The sequence below is a fragment of the Lithobates pipiens genome, unplaced genomic scaffold (genome assembly GCF_037356315.1).
Source record: "Lithobates pipiens isolate NorthernLeopardFrog02 unplaced genomic scaffold, aLitPip1_a1.2 Scaffold_30, whole genome shotgun sequence".
Classification (NCBI taxonomy): domain Eukaryota; kingdom Metazoa; phylum Chordata; class Amphibia; order Anura; family Ranidae; genus Lithobates; species Lithobates pipiens.
The window spans coordinates 151685576-151709608 of record NW_027507791.1 but is presented as its reverse complement, the minus strand read 5'-3'; the positions used below and the strand labels follow the sequence as shown (position 1 = coordinate 151709608).

At 42.7% G+C, this 24033-nt stretch overlaps 1 protein-coding gene across 17 annotated transcripts in view; it reads right to left on the bottom strand.

The window, feature by feature from the left end:
- Positions 1–24033, bottom strand: part of FUT8 (fucosyltransferase 8) — a 308566-nt gene that overhangs the window by 113829 nt on the left and 170704 nt on the right. For all 17 annotated transcript variants that reach the window (XM_077464962.1, XM_077464964.1, XM_077464961.1 and 14 more), the window contains one exon: positions 15775–15893. In XM_077464962.1, coding sequence (XP_077321088.1) covers positions 15775–15893 — 119 coding nt within the window. The remainder of the gene's footprint in view (positions 1–15774; positions 15894–24033) is intronic.

Here is a 24033-nt window from a genome sequence, read left to right as displayed (position 1 = left end):
CCTCCCCGCTCATACCTGGGACCACAGGGGAGGGGCATGCGCGCGCATATGCCCCGCCCCTCCTCTGGCCGGGAAGCCATACCGAAGGGGTCCGCCCTATAAGCGACACCAAGAGAGCACAACAATGGCACCATCTAGAGGAAAGAAGGGAGAGATGCGTCTGGACCTCCTGTCAGCAAGTAAAAAGAATAGGTTTAATGAAACTATATCAAATAAAGACAACCGCTAAATAATTAATATATATTACAGGTAATCTGAGCATACAAGAGAACAACATCTACTTAATGGTGTATAGCTGGACATGACACAGTGTTTCTTATGTGGTACAATCTCAAAGGAATGTTATATATCTCTCAAAGGAATTAAATATAAATGAAAAAATATAAAAATAAATCTAAATATAAATAAATGGGTGGGTAAATAAATATAAATAAATATAAAAATAAAAAAATATAAACCACCCATTTATTTATATTTAGATTTATTTTTATATTTTTTCATTTATATTTAATTCCTTTGAGAGATATGCATTTTCATTAAACGTGTTCTTTTTACTTGCTGACAGGAGGTCCAGACGCATCTCTCCCTTCTTTCCTCTAGATGGTGCCCTTGTTGTGCTCTCTTGGTGTCGCTTATAGGGCGGACCCCTTCGGTATGGCTTCCCGGCCAGAGGAGTGGCGAGGCATATGCGCGCGCATGCCCCTCCCCTGTGGTCCCAGGTATGAGCGGGGAGGTACCACCCGCCCCCCTGGGGGATTGTATCTGGCCGGCGGCATTCCGGGACAGCTTTGGACGCGGCGCTTCACCGCGCATACGCGCGGCCAGCACGTGCGACGTGACGTGCCGACGTCACGCCGGTGCGACGAAGCTGTGTACCCTACCGCCATGTTGGAGGGGTCACTTCCGGAACGCCGGGGGGACCACATCCGGTCGACCAAGATGGCAACCGAACTAACTAGACTGACAGACGGGCGGGACTCCCTGATAAGCCATACAACCGATTCAGCTGGGATTGTAATTGAGCCAGCTGAATTAATTGGATACAAGGTATTTATACCTCACCTTCATGGATAAGGAATTCATTCCATCTGTGACAGGATACCAGACACATTGACACTGCGCTTAAGGGTAAGCTACTGGTCTGCCTTCACTGGCACTGCACCTTTTTTCTAATACAATTGGGTGGTTTTATAGCTCACTCTATTATTTCTATTTATTCGTAGACGAAAGTCTCCCCCTGTTTTTTCACGGTTCCTGAATAGAAAGGGGTGCGCCTGCGAAAATTCGCAGGACCTCTTCCATTTGTTTTAATAACATTGCCTTTTTTTGGGCTCATTCAACACAAGTGCACGTATTGCAAGATTATATAGGTAATTACACAGATAGCTTCACTATTTGATATAGTCTTTCCTGATCTGTGCTCACTGTGGCATGTGATGTATTGGGCTTTTCCTTTCCCTTCCCCTTTTTTCTTTTTTTCTCCTTTCCCCACGTTTATTGTTTTTCACACTGTCGTTTTATTCACAGGTTTTTCCATTGGCTTTTTATGGTTTTTCACTCTTTTTGCTCCATAGTGTGCTAACCTTTCCGGGAATTCATATACAAGTCTTCCTGTATTTATACACTATTTTGGTGGGACCCGTGCGCTCTATTTATAGACTGGATAGTACCCAATTAGTGTACCTTATATACACTTATATATATATATATAATCTCTTTATTGCCTTTATACTTTGTCCTACTGCAGGGTGTCGCCTCTGACCCTTGGCTGTCTACGTCTATACTCCCCTCCAATTTACACACAGGAGGTGGAATCAAGGATGTGATCCCTCGCAAGCCATCCCGTTAGTTGGATTCCGTTTCCCTGCCCTCCTTTGATGGTAGGACACAGCGACCTATACCAGCCAGATGAGCCTTGGCACATCAATGAATGATTGATATGAGAGATGTGTTTAAGCATATTCCTTTCTTTTAAAGAGGATCTCCACTGTGGATTATACAGGTATTTACCTGTGATATATAGTAACCGATATTTGTATAATATTACTATATCAGATATTTACTCTGTTTATAGTAGGTTACCTCCAATATATCACAATGTATAATGTATGGATATATATTTATGTTTGTCCTCTCTTTTACAATAGATAAACCTTCTGAAGAAGACCCCCGAGAGGGTCGAAACGCGTAAAGGATTATTTTTATCTATGTTTTACTGTGTATACAGATGTAATAGGGTTCATATGATGTAATTTTTCTGTCTATACATGTACCATTATACATTTTATTCACCAAGTGGAGTTCAATTCTTGACCATTGTGTCACCCATTTAATCCTTTTTATCAATAAATATTTGTATTACAAACTATCCGCTTTATTTCAGTAGTTATTCCTACTGTGTATATACACATTAGCCCTCACAGGTAATATATGCTGTTAAAAACCCCACTCAGGGGATATCTTTTTGTTTTTTCACTTCCTGGTCCATTAAACCCAACCTTTAAAAAAAATGTCCATTCGAAACCCAAATTTATCTTTATTAATCAAGCTTTGATGATACACATTCCCTGTTCATACTTTCACAAAAACTAGGTCAAATGTAATAAGATTGCTGTGTCTTTGAAAGGTTCCTGTGGTTTCCCATCTATATCTCTATATATATATATATATATATATACACACACACACACACACACACACACACACAATATGTGCACAATGCAAAGAGTTACAGAAAAAACATTCTTGAATGTTGGAAGGTTTGCTAATAGATGGGTGAGGACGTTTCCGTTTCATGGAAAACTTGTAGGTCTGCTTGACCTTGATGTCAACCTGACAGCTCAGTCCTGCAGATTACATTGAGAGTTTGCAGCTCTCTCTGTAACCAGAGGCACTTTACTCTGCCGTCAGTGTGACAGCCTCCTGCTCTGCTCATTTGGGAGTTCTTAGGGCTTCTGACAATCAGAACGCGTCTGGCTGTCACTGAGCTCCCATGAGGGTTCCCCCTATGTAATCTCCAGGAATTTCAGGAGCTATCAGTTTGACAGTTCATGTCCCGCTCTGCTTTGAAACCCCTATTAACACTTAGGCGGGCCATAGATTTAAAAAGGTTCACATGCAAGACTTGGTTGAAGGAGCTATTCTTCTGGCAGGGGATTTTAACTGTCTTAAACCCCTCTATGTACACCTCCATGGGCTGTAGCTATTTTATACTCACAAATCAACAACATTTAAAAAATCCTCCAGCAACACAAATTTGATGGATGTGTGGAGAATCTCCCATTCCACATAAAAAGATTACTCCTTTTACTCAGCTACTCACAAATAGATTTTTTTCTAGTAAGTCACTTTGCCCTGACCTTCCATCCACAGAGTAGTATTAGCAATATATTATGGTCAGATCATGACCCAGTATATTTGTCCCTCTCCTTACCAGACCTATCAAAAAGGGGAATGGGCTTGGCGCTTAAATGACTCCCTTCTTCAAGATGAGGTGTGTTCTACTGAAATTAGACAAACCATAGCTAATTTTATTTCAGATCATCAGAATGATGATACTCCTGTTCCCACTCAATGAGCAGCACTAAAGTGTGTGGTTCAGGGCACGTTCATTAAACATGGATCTAGACTTAAAAAAGGACCGCCTTGCTCAAATTGCTGACCTTGTCCATCTGTATTTCCAATTTCCAAGCCTCATAAATGGAGCCAGTCTCCCACTACCAAGGATGGCACTTTCAGACGCTAGACTCCGACTTCTAGACTTAGTGAAACAGAAAAAACTCTGGCTATCAGGGACAAGCTGCGTAAGATGTATTATATAGAAGCCAACAAACCTGGGCAGCTCCTGGCTAGGGCATTGCATGCCAATAACAGCAATACTACGATTTTGAAATGCAAACGCCAGATGGTAAATTTACCCATCTTACCTAAAGAAATTAATGTTTAATTTCGTTCATGCTACAACAGCTTATACAGCTTACCCTCTTGTCTGACTACCTTATTCTTAGATGCCCATTTATCTAGAATAGCGGACTATAGTACCAAAACCGCCCTTCCTACCATTTCTTCAGTGACCATACAGGATCTTGAAGGACCCTTCACAGAGGAATAACTCACTACAGTGATCTCTTCTCTTAAGAATAATAAGAGTCCTGGCCCAGATGGGTATACTGCCCACATCTGTAAGACTTTTCAAGATCTCCTCACCCCTTTCATGACTAAATCATTTGATGCGGTTTACACTGACTATTACAGTCTTGCCCAAACCAGGTAAGGACCCTTTTTCATGCGGCAGCTACCACCCTATGTCTCTGACCAAAGTACACATTCAGTTGTATTCTAAAATTATAGCTAATCGACTTACGCCTTTGATTCCAGATCTTGTACATCTTGATCAGGTGGGGTTTACCCCAGGCAGGGATATTACCCTTAAAACATTTACCCTAATGGAATATGCCCAGAAGTGCCAGCTTGCCTGCTTTCTGTTGATGCCTAAAAGGCTTTGACCAGGCCCACTGGTCCATTTTATAACAAACACTTCAACAGATTGGTATTGGCCCCAAGTTGCCGACTAAAATATTGGCTTTTTTACGTGCCCCTCAGTGAGGATCTGCTTCAACTGCCTCCTTTCAGATCCTATATGGATCCACAACGGTATGTGGCAGGGGTGTAATCGCTCCCCACTGTTGTAAATTCTCACCATGGAACACCTGGCAATTGCAATTTGTCAACACCCTGATATTCAAGTCATTACGGGGGGCTGCCATCAGTACAAACTCTCCCCTTATGCAGATGACCTTTTGGTGCGATGAGTTTTGAACTATGACAAGATGGAGGTTTTGAATATTTCACTATCACAATCATCTGTATCTCACCTCTGACAAACTTTTGTCTTTAAATTAGAGCTGCACGATTAATCATCAAAAATCGTTATCGCGATTTTTTTTTTCCTGCTGCGATCTTGACAAAGGGTTTCCAGAGGTATGCAATTTTCTCTCTGCTCTCAGCCATCAAAAGCCAAAGTCTGGGCAGTCTGCCAAGTTTTAAAACATTCTATCAGTGGCATGTTAAGGCTAAACATTGTAGCAATTTGTGTTTTACATCAGGAATAGACTTCTGTATGTAAATTAGGAATGTTTAACCACTTAAACACTAAACCTTTTAACCACTTAATAACCGCCCTATAGCCGAATGACGGCTACAGGGCGGTTTTTTAACTCTGGGAGGCCGTCATATGACGTCCTCCCAGAATTCAGCTCTCGCGCACCCCCTGGGGCGCGCACTCGAGAGCATCCGTGACCACCGGGTCCTGTAAACAGTAAACGGCCGCTCATAGTGGTCGTTTACCACGTGATTGCTCCGTCAAATGACGGAGTGATCAGTTGTAAACAAACCGGCGTCATGTTACGACGCCGGTTCCTCCCTCCCCCTCTCTGTACCGATCGGAACAGCGGAGGGGGAAGAGATCGGTGTCAGCAGCCCACATCGCTGCTCACCGAAAATTAACCCTACAACACCCGCCAATACCGTGCAACACCCGCCAATACCGTGCAACACCCGCCAATACCGTGCAACACTCTGCAATGCTCTGCAACACCCTCCAATATCCTGCAATGCTCTGCAACGCAATACTCTGAGATACCCAGCCATAGTCGGTGATACCCTGCAATACCCAGCCATAGACACCCCCCCCTCCCGTGCTTCTACCGACTTGCCAATACGATCAAATCCAGAATTTTTATTTTTTTTCAGGCTTCCCAGCTTAGAGATGAGATCCGGGGTCTTATTGACCCCATATCTCACTGTAAAGAGGACCTGTCATGCCATATTCCTATTACAAGGGATGTTTACATTCCTTGTAATAGGAATAAAAGTGATCAAAAAATTTATTTTTGGGGAAAGCGCCCGTCCCCATGTGCTCGCATGCAGAAGCGAGCGCATACGTAAGTCCCGCCCACATATGAAAACCGTGTTCAAACCACACATGTGAGGTATCGCTGCGAACATTAGAGCGAGAGCAATAATTCTAGCCCTAGACCTCCTCTGTAACTCAAAACATATAACCAGTAAAAAAAAATTTAATCGTCGCCTATGGGGATTTTTAAGTAGCGACGTTTGGCGCCATTCCACAAGCCTGTGCAATTTTGAAGAGTGACATGTTGTTAGGTATCGATTTACTCGGTGTAACTTCATCTTTCACATTTTGCAAAAATTGGGCTAACTTTACTGTGTTTTTTTTTTTTTTTTTAGCACAAAACTTTTTCCCAAAAAAAAGCATTCGAAAAATTGCTGCGCAAATACCGTGTGAGATAAAAAGTTGCAACGACCACCATTGTATTCTCCAGGGGGTTTCCTAAAAAAACATATATAATGTTTTGGGATTCGATGTAATTTTCTAGCAAATAAATGTTGATTTTTACATGTAGGAGAGAAATGTCAGAATTGTCCTAGGTGCTCCAGAACGCCTGATGGCGCTCCATGCATGTTGGGCCTCTGTATGTGGCCACACTGTGTAAAAGTCTCACACATGTGGTATCACCGTACTCGGGAGTAATAGCAGAATGTGTTTTGGGGTGTAATTTGTGGTATGCATATGCTGTGTGAGAAATAAACTGATAATATGACAATTTTGTGAAAAAAAAAAAAGTAAAAAAAAAATCTTGATTTTGCAAAGAATTGTGGGAAAAAATGACAACTTCAAAAAACTCATCATGCCTCTTACTAAATACCTTGGAATGTCTTCTTTCCAAAAAGGGGTCATTTGGGGGGTATTTGTACTTTTCTGGCATGTTAGGGTCTGAAGAATTGAAATAGGCCGTCAGTACTTCAGGTGTGATCAATTTTCAGATATTGGCACCATAGCTTGTGGACTCTATAACTTTCACAAAGACCAAATAATATCCACCAATTTGTACTTATTTTTACCAAAGATATGTAGTGGTATACATTTTGGCCAAAATTTATGAAGAAAAAATTACTAATCTGCTAAATTTTATAACAGAAACGAAGAAAAATTCATTTTTTTTTTACAGATTTTTCTGTATTTTTTCTTTTATAGGACAAAAAATAAAAAACCCAGCGGTGATTAAATACCACCAAAAGAAAGCTCCATTTGTGTGAAAAAAAGGACAAAAATTTCATATAGGTCCAGTGTTGCATGACTGAGTAATTGTCATTCAAAATGTGAGAGCACCAAAAGCTGAAAATTGGTCTGGTTATTAAGGGTGTTTAAAATAATTTTTTTGCTAGACATTACTTAGAGCCCCCAAACACATGTAGTTCCAAAACATCTGGGGTGCCAAGGTTTGCCATCACTGCCCTAGAGAATAGAATGGTGGTTGTTGCAATATTTTATGTCATACTGTATTTGCGCAGCGGTCTTTCAAATGCAATTTTTTATTTTTTAATTACTTTAATGAATTAAAAAAAATAAAAATAAAAAATAAAATAGTAAAGTTAGCCCAAATTTTTTTTGTATAATGCGAAAGATTTTACGCCGCAAGAATCGTGATCTTTATTCTAAGCAAAAACATTGTGATTCTCATTTTGTCCATAATCATGCAGCTCTACTTTAAATGGCAACCTATAGCTTTCAAATGTCTTGGTATTAAAATTTTATCTATCTTGCCCAATATGGCAGACCTTAATTATATGCCTCTTCCTCAAATGATTCGTACCAGTCTTAAATTCTATGAAAAGGCATTTGTGCTAAATGTTGCATGAACACCATTAAGATAGATATTTTACCAAAATAACTGTATGCCTTTCAGGCTATTCCTGCTCCTCCATCTCCAGGTTTTTTTTTTCTCTAAACAAGACTATTCGTACCTTCATATGGCGACTCAAAAAGCCCAGAATTCAACAAACTATCCTTACCTTCCCTAAGCACAGGGGCGGGGTCTCTTTTTCCAACTTATTGCTGTACTCTCATGCAGCTTCTTTGATAAGGGTGGTTGACCAGTGTCACAGCCATTCCACCAAATTGTGGACTCGTCTGGAGAATGATCTAATCTCCCCAGACCTTACATACTTATTGTGGTTAGAACCCTATCAGAGACCCTCTAAAGATTTATTGCCTCTCACCATACTCGCTGCTTTATGGACGTGGGATACTTATTAACATAAGGGCTTACTCTTCTCCAGACCAAGTCCTCTGACCCCATTATTTGGTCTAAGTTTTTCTTTTTTCCCCACCGCGACCAGTTCCAAGCTTCTTCGCTGGCATCGCCAAGACGGTCCTCTTGAGTTATACCCTCTGTGGCCAGAATCATATCTCCCCCTCTTGTCATAACTCATCACATGCATTACTGGAATATACTCAGCTGAAACATCACTTGAATACAAGGCCCTTTACAGGCGGTCCCCTAATTACAAACATCCGATTTACAAATGACTCCTACTTACAAACGGAGGGAGAAAACTGGAAGTGAGAGGAAATCTACCCCTAGGAGGGGAAATTCACTCCTGTAAGAGTTATAGGTAAAATGTGTCTCCACTGATGCTTCATCACCAATCCTTGTTTCCCCAACAAAACCAAATTTTCAAAATCCAATTGTCAGTGGGACAGAAAGGGAGGTGAAATCTTCTGAACAGGGGCACAGACAGCAAAACAAATGTTACAAGGGTGTTAACCCTTCCCTATGCGATCCAAAAATGTAAAAATATTTTTTTTGGCTGAAGCTACACTTAAAAAAAAATGTACCTGTTCCAACTTAAAAACAGATTCAACTTAAAACAAATCTACAGTCCCCATCTTGTTTGTAACCCGGGGACCACCTGTATAGCCTTCCTAAAGCGACCTTGCATTACTCTTGAATTGCTGCTTTCTCAGTCCTCTAGATCAAACCACATACTTTTGCAGATATACTAGATCCTGGGAGTCCTATCCACACCCACCATTTCTTTTGAAATGAAAACAGGAATTGCAAATATCGCTAGAAGATAGACTGGGACAAAATATTGGCTGTTTCATACAAACTCTCTATATCTTCTCATGTGCATGAACGCAGCTATCAAATCTCATCTAGGTGGTATTGTTGCCCTACCCCATTACATAAAATTGATACATCTATCCCCGATACCTTCTGTAGATATCTGCGGGAGTCTGGCACCACAAACCATATTTGGGGCACATGTCCGAAAATGATCACATTTTGGGATAAAATATTACACTTGTTTGATCGATTAGTGGGAGAGAACAGCCCAAATGCACCTCAGATCACAGTGTTATCCATGTTGCCAGGCTCTTATAAACAAACAAAAAAAAAAAAACGTAATTAGGCACTTTCTCACAGCAGCTCGTTCGATGATGCCCAAGTGCTGGCACCAAGATGAGGCTCCATCAATGGCTGAATGGGCTTGTGAATTAGACAAGATCGAGTTAGTGGAACGTATTGGTTGCTTGGAGGAGGATGAACTTTTGTGGACAGTATAGTCTCATTTCAGATATTCCTCAGACTGACTCCTTTATCTCCAACACAGTCTGAGGTTTCAATTTTACCCGAAACCTTCCCATGGTAATTTTAATTATCTTTTTGATATCGCAATATTGGTGGGAATATGTGGTTACGAATGAAAAAGTATGATCATTTTGATTCTCCTTAGATTTTAAAATGCCACCCAACATGACATTTCTGTCCATGCTACCCACCTCAACAATAAATAAATTTTATTCATCCAGTTTAGATCTTTCAGTTAATAAACCATGTTCACAAAAGAGTCTTGTTCAAAAAATTCATCCTTGATAGTGCAATTCCATCTAAGTCGGATAAATTGGCTCTTGGGCACAGATTTTAACTGCTTCCCTTCAATATCAGTTGATGTCCAGCAGTGCAAGCAGCACAGAACTGGCAGAACCCAGTAGCATCCAGGTATGCTCATCTGCTATCTAGAGAAGTCAGGCCAGAAGTGGTCTTCAAGAAAGAACTATAGCTAAAAACCATGCCTCTGATGTGGAAACAAGGCAAAGCAACTCAACTATGATACTTAATATATGTATACAAAATATAGCAAATGGGGCACAGAAAAGTGACAGCAGGTGCTCTGGATTGAGTCAAAATTTGAAATATTTGGCTGTAGCAGGAGGGGTGGAGAGCGGTAAAATAATTTGTCTGCAGGCAACAGTGATGAGTAACTACCTCAAAGTGGCCTGTCTACTAAGTAAATCAAATTTAAATTTAAAGCAGTAGTAAAGTGATTGTTTTTACTTTGAAAAAGAGGTAAGCCTATAAGGCTCACCTGTAGGTAAAAAGAATATCCCCTAAACCTGTACGGTTTAGGAGCTATTCCCCTTGCATGCAGCCGCTAACTTCAGCGATGCATGCGCTCTGAATTTGCCAGCTGAAAGGTCCGGCAGTCGCTTGACCTCGCCGGAAAGAAGTCTCCGCGCGCATGCGCAGAAGTGACGACATCGCAGCTCCGGCCACTCACATCGCCGGAGCCACAATAACCGGAAGACACACGGAGGGAAAATGTCAGCTCCCTTGGCGTGGACCGAGATCACCTGCCGATGCCTCATTCTAAGGCATTTCATAATGAGCTAGTATGCAGTGCATACTAGCTCATTAAGCCTTTTGCCTTACAGGTTTAAAAAATAAAAATCCGCGGGTTTACTACCGATTTAAGTATGATACTGCAACAGAGAAAAGAAATGGATGTTCCGTCTAGGTACGCTCACCCCGCGGGGTTTGAACACGGAATTAAGTTTACAACCATTTGTTTCTACATAAATGGCCACCTTTTGAATATGACGGCATGCGACTATCCATGGAGAACAAGATTGTTCCTTTTGGCCATTCGCACGCGGTGATGCTATTCCCAGTTATTCCGTTATGGGTCTGGTGAGCATGTAAGTAAGAGGACCTTTAGTTTATAATTACGTGTTTATATTTTATGAACAATATATTAATGTTTATAAAAATCTGGTCCTCCAAGTAATAAAATGGTGAACTTCTTCCCCTTTTGAATAATTTCACTACACTACATGTCCAGCGTACTATTGTAAGGACTGTTATAAGCATAACTACATATTTTATGTTTATGCGTATGCATGGATAATGTTTCCCAGTGTAGATTGATATACTGTATTTGCTGGCGTATAAGACTACCTTTTACACTTAAAAAAAATGCCCAAAAATCAGGGGTCGTCTTATACGCCGGGTATACAGGTATACAATGCTGCCCGATGGATGTCAGCCCCCAAATGTCTGCTAATACTGTATGTGGCTTCAGCTACAAACAGTATACGCCGTTGAGCCAATCCCGGCGAGCGATGTATTCTATTAATGAATACAGAGCCTGCTTGGATTGGAGTAACAACCTCTGCCAATCCGAGCAGGCTACATAGAGTAGCCTGCTCGGATTGGCTTTGAGAGAGAGAGAGAGAGGCAAGGGCTGATGATGCTACAGCCTCTTCCAATCCAAGCAGGTGTTGTATTCATTAAAATAATACACCGCTCACCATACTTCCCTGGGTAAATCCATTCACTGATCTCCTACTACTATACATCCTGCTATTTGCCTTTGAGGTCCCAGGCACCCAAGAGGGACAGGTAAATCTGGGACATATGACAGGGGGTTTATTAAATGCATTTTGGTGGACAATTCCCATAGAATGTAACCCAAAAGTGATATAGGTTTGGTTAGTGAAAAATTCTACTTTCCAGAGTTGTGGGATTCAATAGATCTCTGTTTGTGTTATTATTGTTTGATTTACTTTATGACATAACACAGCATGGCAGATGAGTAGTTGGCATTCTTGCTTTGTATTTTTTAATCGTTCTAATGTTTTTTTTAAATGGTGTTGCCTCAGAAGGGGGGTAGCCTTATACCGCGAGTATTGCCCAAAACCCATGTTTTCACTTGAAAAATAGGGGGTCGTCTTATACGTCGGCAAATACGGTAGGCATCACTGTATAGTTCACCGTCATTGTCATATTCGTTGGTTTGTCTGACTGTGTCTTTTCCTTGTTTTCATTCTCTGCGCTATCCCCGATACATATGTTTGATTTTAAAATTGATTATACTGTATTTGTATATAAGACTCTTTAAAAAGATCTGGACCGTACAGAACATGGCTCACTTACCCCAGAAAAATATCTAAAGAAGTTATTTCTTCTAAAAGCAAAGATCGTTTTTTCTGCACAGACGGGGAGCACTCCTTTAGATTATTTTCAAGTGGGCAGGTGCGGGAGGTGAACAGAATATAAAGGGAGTGCCCGCGCATGCCCATTACGTCCAGATGAAGCTACACACTGTTTGTTGTGAAACACGTTAACGCCATTTCCGCCTGGACACCATGCTGCTGATCGGCGACGGGGATCCTCCATTAGGCTGCGAGCCGGCCGGCGTATCATGGAAGAAATCACAGGAGCATATTAGAAGCAACCCGGAAGTTTGAGTGTGACAATACCGGAGCCAGGGCGCACAGGACTTCATACCAGCTGAGGTACCGCTGCATGGTCACATATGAGACGGACGTTACACCGAGGCAAAGTGGACCAGCTGAACCAACCAGCGCATACATCTTAATGCAGCCAAGTCCTTAACACTTACACTATATTTTCTTGTAGCGCAGACTACGTGCATATATCGGATGCTAAATAACGGACAATAGACTATCAATTTTTACAAAAGAAGTGTGATTCACATAGGAAATTCCGATATAGATGTATAGCGCCATTTTCAGTTTATATATCTCCAGTGCCCCCACAGACTTATTGCATGATACATTGATGTGTTATGTCCTATGACACTACAGTGATTACCTATATACCGAAGAAAAGAATTACATTGGACATTTCATTGAGCCATTTTGTAGATTCGATCAGTGGGGTTACTATCAGCACTTGAGAATATGATTTAATTTTGATTTGATGACTGCTTCTTTGGCCAGCTTCAGGTGCAGGCTGGTTAGTCAGCCACTTGGCATATTTTTTTGGGACCAGTCTCTGATCCCACTGGCGTCCAGACATTTTGTGTTTTATGTTTGTTGTAAGCACTGTTTTTGTGTGTACATGTTCCTTCCTTGTCAGTGCCTGTTGGGATTGAAAATCATTTTTTGATTCCCAGCAGTTATCTTTATAGGTTTTTTTTTTAATGGTGGCCCTTCCATATACTTTGTCTCACGTGTCTTAGTGGTATTTAATGAATTTTGTACTTAATACACGATAGATAGTATCTTTTTAGAATCATTTATGAATTAAATTTTCTAAATATTTATGTACAAGTGGTTCTTTGGAGCCTCACTTTCCTTGGGGTCACCTGTCTTTGGGGACCCATGCTTTTTGTCGATTTAAGTAGACTACAGTCAGCAAAGAGAACTTACAGTACTACACAAGCGCAGTTAAATCACAACAAGCTCTAAAGCAGCTCGGTTTGCTTCCCAGTAGATTCCAGCACGCTCCAACTTTTAAGTGCAGCATTACAAGTCACTTGGAAAAAGGGAGGTGGGAAAAGTAAAATAGCAGTTCCAATAGAACCCTGCCTGCCAGAGCTATCAAAAAGTACAGACCTCCTGTAGAAAAAATAAAAAGGAGGAGGTCTTACTCTTGTGGCCAACTTGTAGATTACATAACAGTAGACAGGCAAGCCCCACTGATAAGGTGTATGGAGAAGCTGAGCTATGAGGAAAGACTAAGAACTGCAGTAAAGCCGAGTACACGCACAGGTCCCCACATCAACGCAAGCAATGTTGCTGCAGAGATCTCTCCCACTGCGCCATTGCATTCACTGGATATTGACATTTATAAGCAACAATACCAGGGATTGTTGATCTAGGGAATATCTGGAATGTCTTCTGGGGGTGGCAGGAAGGAATTTAGTTTTCCCCTGCTGCAGCAAAAAAGACCATGCTTTATGTGGATGGGAGGCTTTTTCTAGATCAACTGTTTATAGGACTGTCTATGAAGGTTTTCTTCTCATTTATTTTTATTTTGATTGAACTAACTGGACTTGTGTCTTCTTTAAACCTAATGAAACAGAGTTTCAAAAGGGAGGAATTGCCTATTAAAGAAGTCTGGTAAGAGGGAGAGTAAGTGGGTCAATGTACCATCTCAGTTTTGATATATTTAGCAACTGTATTATGCATTTTAAGATTTTACAAAAAGCCAAATAATTTAAATGCAAGTGCAATATTGCCAATTTTCCCCATCTTTTTTCACTATTTTTTTTTTATATAAATAGGAGCATACTCCTGCTCAGACTAATTTTCATATTTCAGCACTGTCGCACATTAAATGACAATTATGCAGTCATGCTACACTGTACCCAACCTAAATTATCATTTTTTATTTTCACAAGGGTAAGACCACCTCCTTTTTATTTTGTTTCTACAGTAGGTCTGTACTTTTTGATAGCGCTGGCAGGCAGGGTTCTATTGGAACTGCTATTTTACTATTCCCACCTCCTTTTTTCCCAAGTGACTTGTAATGCCACACTTAAAAGTTGGAGCGTGCTGGAATCTACTGGGAAGCAAACCGAGCTGCTTTAGCGCTTGTTGTGATTTAACTGCGCTTGTGTAGTACTGCAAGCTCTCTTTGACTGTAATCTACTTAAGGCTAGGTTCACATTGCTGCGATGCGGGAACGCCGCGAATCCGCGGCGTTTTCCCGCATCGCATACCTCCCGCCGGCAGTTCACACTGCCCTATGCGGACGGCTGGGGGTGTCAATGTTATGTTAATGACACCCCCAGATCCGTCGGCATATCGCAGTGCGATCTGCCGACTCGCACAGGAATCGGATCGCATGGTGTGAACCCCCATGCGATCCGATTCCGTTGCGGACCCAAAAAAGGGTCCCGTGCGAGTTTGCTGCGGGACCGCTGCGAGTTCAGCCATACTATCTGTATGGCTGAACTCGCAGCGCTACGGAGATCGGATGTGATTTGCTGTGCGAATCACATCCGGTTCTCCCCCCGCAGCGGTGTGAACCCAGCCTAAATCGGTATTTGATCACCTCTGGGATTTTTATTTTCTGCTAAATAAAAAAAAAACACCAAAAATTTTGAAAAAAAAAGTTTTTTTTTGTTTCACTTACAAAACTTTGTAAATAAGTTTACTCTTTCCCTGATGGGGCTGCCCTGACAGGCACTGATAAGGAGGCACTGATGAGGTAGCATTGATGGGCACTGATGTACTTAATGTTTTGTACTGATGGATGCCAATCAGTGCCAAACAATGCCTGCCAGTGATGCCCATTGTGGGTACTAATTGGCATCCATTGTGGGCACTGACTGGCATCCCTGGTGGTCTAGGGTAGCATATCTGGTGGTGGGCATCCCTGGTGGTCCAGTGTGGGAATCCTGGGGGGGGGGGGGCTGCGCTGATAATCATTCAGCACAGATCCCTCCCCCCCCCTCCGTCAGAGGAGCAGCCGATCGGCTCTCCTCTACTCGTATCTGACAGACGCCAGCGAGGAAAAGCCGATCACCGTCTCTTCCTGTTTACATCGTGATTGGAAATGGCTGATCACGTGGTAAAGAGTCTCAGTCAGACACTCTTCACCTAGATCAGAGTTGCGGTGTGTCAGACTGTTGTGATGTGCACCCCTGGGGGCAGGCGGTGGCTTAATATCCTGAAGACGTCATATGACATCCAGTCAAAAAATTGAAACCACTTTGCCGCTGTCGTTTTGCTATATGGCAGGCGGCAAGTGGTTAAAGATTGATTGATAAATGGTACACTATGCTGCAATAAGTTTTGTTATGTCGAATATAAATCCAGGTGCAGAAAAGCAGAGCCTCAAGATTTTTTTAGTAAACTTAATTATGACTTACCAGAACTACTGGATTGCTGTTTGTACATTTCTATCTGTTCTTTGGCTTTTAACAGCTGTTCCTCTAATGCTCGTATCCTTCCTGCTGCAGCTCCTTGCTCGACTGGACCATCAGGTATCCTAGAAAAAACATGGCCAACATGAAAAAAAGGGAAGTGTCCTTGACTTGCAGATGTACCTTAAAATCCTCAAGGAAATTCCCTGGCAAATATTGCTCCATTCAGCAGTATTTGAAGTTTAACACCACAAGTCTTATTTTTTTTTTTTTTACACAATGTAAAGCCATATGCTGTATGGTACGTTGCCTGCAATATGCAACCAATTATGAATATTACTAAATTGTGTCATACTCAAATGTAAAAACTCAATAACAGGCTCACTTTACATAAGTGACTACAAAGCAGGTTGTTGTCCTGTCTGTACTCCCTTGCAGCCCTAATCAACTGCCAGACCACCTAAAATGTTTTTGTGTAAGTTTTTACTTGCTAAGCAAGCCAAAACCAACATAACTATTAGGAATGCACCGAAACATATCAGCCGAAAATGGCCTTTTTGGCCATTTGCCGAAAGAGAAAAACGTCCGATAATGGAGCCGAAAATGGGGTGGGGACGGGGCTCCGCCCCTGCCCCTGGGGCTGCCCATCATTGGGGTGTCCTATAGCTCAGAAGAGGGGAGAGCCACTGCCTTGTTTATTTGAGCACCGGGAACATCACAGCTTTCATTTCAACAGCTGTGTGTTCCCCGCTGTGCGTCTTCCCATACAGCCCCTCCCCCTTGTCTGGGGAACTTTGATAGACAGATCATCTGTCCCAGGACTGGATGGGTGATCTGTCTATCAAAGTGCCCAAACAAAGAGGAGGGGCTGTATGTGAGAGCACGCAGCGGGGAACACAGCTATTGAAATGAAAGCTGTGATGTTCCCGACGCTCAAATCAACAAGGCGGTAGCGGCTTTCCTCCCTCTTCCCCTGCACAGGCAAGCTGCAATGGGGACGCAGGCTGGGGACACTGGCTGGCTGCATCTGATGGGCACTGGTGAGGCTGCATTGATCTCCTGTACCATGTCCCCAGTCCCTGACCACCTCCTGTATAAAAATATTTTTTTTTTTTAAGTTTCGTTAATCGGTCATTTTCGGTACCGCTTTCGGCACCAAAAAAACAGTTCGGTGCACCCCTAATAACACTGCATCCTTCAGCTCTTCCACATGACATCACTTAGGTCTAACATTGGATGCCCAGGCAAGAAGCTCTGCACTGTGGGTAGGTATGAAAGTGTAAAATGTGCCCCATAACTAACTACTGGTTAACTCTCAAGCAGCAGATCATGGCAGAGGGGGGTATGTATTGACTCTTCATGTAACGAAAAGTGTGTTACATTTTGTTCCAAAAATTATTATATATACATATATACACACACACACACACACACACACACCCTTGAAAACGTGTTCATACCCATTAACATTTTCCACATTCCACATTTTGTCATGTTACCACCAAAAACAAATGTATTTTATTGGGATTTTATGTAATAGACCAACACAAAGTGGCACATAATTGTGAAGTGTAAGGAAAGTGATAAAATGATTTTCAACATTTTTACAAATAAATATCTGAAAAATGTGCCCTGCATTATTATTCAGAATGGTACAGGCAGGTGAATCGCCGTTGCTACCAAAAGGTGGCCACTGGGGGTGCGCGCCCACTGCCGACTGCCTACTCCTGTGATCGCTCGTAACACGGTAAAATTATACTGGCTTGTGTCAGAGTCTGGGAGGTGCAGGGATTCCCTAGCTGAGTTTCAAGCAATCGCGGTAGTATGATTTATATACCTCAATCTGAATACCATAATCCCGGGGTGCTTTAGAGTTAGCAAAGGAGTTGGTTGCTAGTTGCATCTCCCTAATAGTTATGAAGGCATCCATGCTTCCCTAGCATCATCTCCCGAATTGGGAATATATGCCACCTCCAAACAACTCACCAGCTGGGCAGCCTGCTCCCTTTGGGCAGAGTTTTTTTTTTATATGCGTTAACCTCTGATATAAATAAACCCCTCAGGAACACTTTAAAAGCGTCCCAAGCGGCATTCAAATCAGAGTAGTTAGCATTTCTTTGCCAGTAGTCTGAGATTTAAGTTGCAATTTTGGTATGGGAGGGAAAGAGATTCAGCCAGAAGGCATTGAGTTTCTATGCTGCTCTTCGCAAAGTAGCTGAGATACTAATTAAGTACTCCACTTCCTTTATAAGCGGGGGGAGGTAGATGTTGTACATAGACACATATTAATTCTGGAAAAGGATAAGTGAGTTTTGGAGAAACACGAGAATTGCCTCTCTCCCGGGGAGTCACCAGGGATCTATCCACCCACTTCCTCTAAAATTTCGCCAAGGCAGACCTTGCTCCTTGGAATCCCGCTATAGGAGGGGGTGTCCATCCAGCTTCGGATCTAAAATTCCGTTAAGGTCACCCCACTAAGTGTAAAGGAATATCAGGGTTGTCCAACTGGTAAGACAACAGGTCACGAAGGAGGTATGTATACAGCTGCTAGGATAAACGTCAACTGAGAAATTCTGCATAGCAAAAACACATATCTTCCCTCTTGGTCAATCACAGTCTATTAATTGAAAATCTAAGGACCGATGTATCAAGATACTCACCCCCCTAGAATAGGAGACATGAGTAGAGTGATACACCCATCCCACCCATGCAAGACCCACATATGACAGTGGCATCAAATGAGTTTCCTGCAAAACACACACCGCAGGGAGGCGTTCCTGAGAGCGGTGGACACCATGGTACAAGGGGGTCATTCATGCCTTCAATGTCCCACGAGACAATAGAAGTATAGGATCCTCATGAGGTCGCATAATAATGGTACTGTAAATACTCATTCCAGGCCACACTCTGCATAATCCAGGAATGCGACAGATTGTTAGAACGAGGGGTTTCAAGAGGGTCCGGGAGAAACTAAAGTACATAGCAAGGTCAAGAGCACCGAGATCTCACATCTTTTCCATGAAGGCATGCAAGGACAAATAACACGCTGGAAACAAAGAAAGTAAAAAATCAAACAGGAAGCAAATTGCAAAGGGGGAGCCACAGTCAGTGCCGCACTGAGACATGCCAGCCAGATAGTTCTGCCCCTAAGAGCTTTTCAAACGGCATTGGAGCCTCCTATTCCCTAAAGGGCTCAGTATACCCAGTAAATGAAAAAAATAAAAGAAAACACAGCAACAGTAACAACTGGTGGGTGTAAAAAGTAATCCATCTTGGTCTCTGCAGCAACAAGCAGGTAGAAACCAGCAACTTGAGACATAAATTGTAATCCAATGATAGCCTTGGTCGCATAGTTTACAGAAAAACAAAAGGGGGGTATGTGTCTCCCGGTTGTGTAAACGAACATCCGTATTGCAGAAAGGGTGAGTCATGTAGATTCACATCAATAGAGTGGTGGCTGTTCTCAGGCAGAATGATCATTCCTTCCCATCCACAGGTCTTCTCGTTTGGCGAAGCAGGTGGTAATTTGCATCCATGCATGCAGTGGCCTCTGCTGCCGATTCAAAGAATTGGGCCCAGCCCCCAGCTATCAACTGGAATCTGGCAGGATATAGCATAGCACAGTTGGCCTAGAGGCGCTGGAGCCTCCTCTTTACAAATTTAGCTCTATGACATTATACTTCTGCCAAGAAGTCTGAGTAGGACACCCTCGCCCATTAAACTGTATATTGCGCTGCTCCCTGGCTAGGCGAAGTATAATCTCTTTATAGGTAAGGGGTTTGGCCAGGAGAGTGCGTGGAAGATGAGCTGGTGGAACAGGTCTGGGTGGGTCTCTGTGCGCTCTTTCCACAGAGTAAAAAGGGGATAATGTCTCCTTGCCAAAAATCTCAAACAGCCAGCTTTCCACAAACTGTGGGGTCCCTGCCCTTCTTTTCTTTTTTTGTTATTTCACCTGAGGTGGTTCTCAATGTCCTAATTTTTAAGTTCATTGGCTGTTGCAATTCTAGCTGTAATCTGCACATCTCCTATAAGAGGAGTAATTTTGTCCTCCACTGCTGTAGTGCGTTCCCGGATTTTTATTTTTTTTGTATGTCATGGCAAATCAACCCCACCTCCTCCTTTAGGCCTCCAAACCAATCCTGCAAGGTCTGCACAGAAGCCGCGCACTTGTGTAATGCCCTTAGTATTTAGGGCAAAGTCGCCTGTTCAGTATCTTCCTCCTCTGCAATCCCAGGGAAATGCTGGTCTCGTGTAGCCTGGGGGGCCTGTGTGGATGACTCTCCTGTCTGCAGGGCATGAAAAATGTCGGGGGGGGGGGGGGTAGCGTCCAGCTCCTCATCTGTGGGCCGTTCTGCTAGGCCATTTAGCTTTCTTAGTATAATATAACATACGCCATTTTGGAGGTTGTGCTGCATCTCGTCTCCTTTGAACTATTTTCGGGTCAGCATGCTTTGTGTGTAGACAGCGGAGAGACCTGAGGAGTCCAGTAGTGTCCAGTGAGGGATCAAGTGGGTTCCGATGCCAGAACGAGAGGGAGCATTACAGGGTAGCTGCAGGGATCTCCGTGAGACATGTCCTCTCGCAGCTCTTAGCCACGTCCCACGTTTACTCTTTTTAAATCATAAGCACAACAGAAACTACGCAAATTACCCTGATCAAAAGTTTCCATACCCTAGTGATTTTGGCCTGCTAAAATGGCACACAAGTTGACACAAAGGGGTTTGAATGGCTATTAAAAAGGTAACCATCCTCACCTGTGATCTGTTTGCTTGTAGTGTGTGTGTGAGTGTGAGTGTGTGTAAGTGAGTGTGAGTGTGTGTGTGAGTGTGAGTGTGTGTGTGAGTGTGTGTGAGTGTGAGTGTGTGAGTGTGAGTGTGTGTGTGTGAGTGTGTGTGTGAGTGTGTGTGAGAGTGTGAGAGTGTGAGAGTGTGAGAGTGTGAGAGTGTGAGAGTGTGAGAGTGTGAGAGTGTGAGAGTGTGAGAGTGTGAGAGTGTGAGAGTGTGAGAGTGTGAGAGTGTGAGAGTGTGAGAGTGTGAGAGTGTGTGTGAGTGTGTGTGAGTGTGTGTGAGTGTGTGTGAGAGTGTGTGTGAGAGTGTGAGAGTGTGAGTGAGTGTGTGAGAGTGTGAGTGAGTGTGTGAGTGAGTGTGTGTGTGTGTGAGTGAGTGTGAGTGAGTGTGAGTGAGTGTGAGTGAGTGTGAGTGAGTGTGAGTGAGTGTGAGTGAGTGTGAGTGTGTGAGTGAGTGTGTGAGTGAGTGAGTGAGTGTGTGAGTGAGTGAGTGTGAGTGAGTGTGTGAGTGAGTGTGTGAGTGAGTGTGTGAGTGTGAGTGAGTGAGTGTGAGTGAGTGTGTGCGAGAGATGGAGCGAGCGAGAGATGGAGCGAGCGAGAGATGGAGCGAGCGAGAGATGGAGCGAGCGAGAGATGGAGCGAGAGATGGAGCGAGCGAGAGATGGAGCGAGCGAGAGATGGAGCGAGCGAGAGATTGAGCGAGCGAGGTTTGAGCGAGCGAGGTTTGAGCGAGCTGTGAGTGAGCGAGCGAGCTGTGAGCGAGCGAGCTGTGAGCGAGCGAGGTGTGAGCGAGCGAGGTGTGAGCGAGCGAGGTGTGAGCGAGCGAGCGAGGTGTGAGCGAGCGAGGTGTGAGCGAGGTGCGAGTGAGGTGCGAGTGAGGTGCGAGTGAGAGTGAGTGAGAGTGAGTGAGAGTGTGTGAGTGAGTGTGTGTATATAAAAGGTCAATGAGTTTATGGACTGACAGACCCTTGCATCTTTCATTCAGTGCTGCACTGACATTTCTGGATTCTGAGTCATGGGGAAAGCAAAAGAATTGTCAAAGGATCTGTGGGAAAAGGTAGTTGAACTGTATAAAAACAGGAAAGGGATATAAGAAAATATCCAAGGAATTGAGAATACCAATCAGCAGTATTCAAACTCCAATCAAGAAGAACTGAGGGGTTCTGTTGAAACCAAACCATGGTCAGGTAGACCAACTAAAATTTCAGCCATAACAGCCAGGAAAATTGTTTGGAATGCAAAAAAGAACCACAAAACTTCAGGTGAAATACAGGACTCTGAAAACATGTGGTGTGGTTGTGTCAAGATGCACAACAAGGAGGCACTTGAAGAAAGATGGGCTGCATGGTCGAGTTGCCAGAAGTAAGCCATTACTATGCAAATGCCACAAAGTATCCCACTTACAATAGGCCAAACAGCACAGAGACAAGCCTCACACCTTCTGGCACAAAGTCATTTGGAGTGATGAGACCAAAATGGCAACAACCATAAATGTTTCATTTGGAGAGGACTAAACAAGGCCTATGATGAAAGGTACGCCATTGCTACGGTGAAACACGGAGGTGGATCACTGATGTTTTGGGAATGCGTGAGCTACTAAGGCAAAGGAAATTTGGTAAAAATTGATGGCAAGATGAATGCAGTATGTGATCAAAGAACACTGGAGGAACATTTGAATTCATCAGCCAGGAATCTGCGTATGGGACGTACTTGGACATTCCAACATGACAATGATCCAAAACACAAGGCCAAGTTGACCTGTCAATGACTACAGCAGAATAAACGGTTTGACGTTTCTTGAATAGCCATCTCAGTCTCCCGACTTCAATATCATTGAGCCACTCTGGGGAGATCTCAAAACGTGCAGTTCGTGCAAGACAGCCCAAGAATTCACAGAAACTGGAGGCTTTTTTCCAAGAGGAATGGGCAGCTTTTAGGGCTGAAATAACTAATCGATTAATAGACAACAAATAGATTATGAAAATAGTTGTTAACTATTTTCAGAATCGAATAATCTGCCAGCCGATTAGTTGGCCTACATACAGAATGCATTATTTGTTTACATATCAGGAAATACAGTGCAGCACACATACAGCTCAGTACATCAACCATACATGTCAGTAAGTGCCTGAGAACTTGTGAATTTGAGTGTGTGAGGAGCAATTCCTCATGGAACATGTAGTCATGGGCAGGAAGTGAGTGGGTATAAAGGCATTTGTTTTTTACCTTACTATAGGGGCATGCTATACTATAATTTGCAGCTTGCTTTTGGGGCACTCTGAAGGCAGGAGGAGCCAGAAGCATCGGCGGGGGACCGCAGAAGAGAAGATTCGGGCTGCTCTGTGCAAAACCATTACACAGAGCAGTCAAGTATAACATGTTTGTTGTTTAAAAAAAAAAATACTTTAAAGACTGTGCAGGGAAAATCAGCATCTGAACCCAGAGAAGGTGGAGGCCGATAGACTGGAGGTAATAGAAGGCATTACTATTACATTTAAAGTAAACTTTGACATGGAGGCAGGGCACATTGCGTGGGGGTAGGGCACAATACGTATGCCCCAGTGTGAAAGGAATCTAAATAAAAAATGTGATCTTTGAGTCTGATATTTACCAGATTCAACCTCCAATAGTATATACAGTATATCTCTTCTGAGTTACTCTCAGAGTGGATTCGAGATTTTTCTCCTTAACCATATAGTTGGTCATTTATATTTACCACTGCATATAGATTTTTAAGAATAAATTGCCTTTTTTTATTAACGTTTACATATTAAATTCTACACCACACTTTTTTTTAAGGTTATTATCCGATTAATAGAAACAATCGCCCAACTAATTGATTATGAAAATAATCGTTAGTTGCAGCCCTAGCAGCTTCACCATTTGAGAAGATAAAGAACCTCATCCAAATACTACAGAAGACTTCAAGCTGTCATTGATGTTAAAGGGGGAAATACACGGTATTAAACTTTTGTTCAGGGTCATTTGGGTAGTTTCTGTTGCCATTATGATTTAAAGACAGTTGATTGATAATAAATTTAATAAATAACTGTCTTAAGGATAGCAATCACATTAAGGCCCCTTTCACACATGCGGAGATTATGTCCATATTTCATCCATCCACCGCCGGCTCAGCGGGGACAACGGAGTGATCCCTGCTGAGCAAGCGGATCATCACTGATCCGTCCCGTGTAAAAGGGGCCTAAGCCATTTATGATCACATAGTTTTGTGGATCCTTTTTATCAAGGCCATTTGGGTGATTTTGTTAGGATTTAAAATGTTTACATACCCTGGAATGTTTGGCCTAGGTACAGACACAGGTGATGGTACACACAGTTTAAAATAGCAATTAAAAGGTTAATTTCCCACATTTGTGGCTTTTTAAATCACAATTCAGATCTGTGTATAAATAGTACAGTTTTTTAGTGCTCACAAGCATGCACTAAGCAGGCTATACACTGAGCCACGAGGAGGTAAA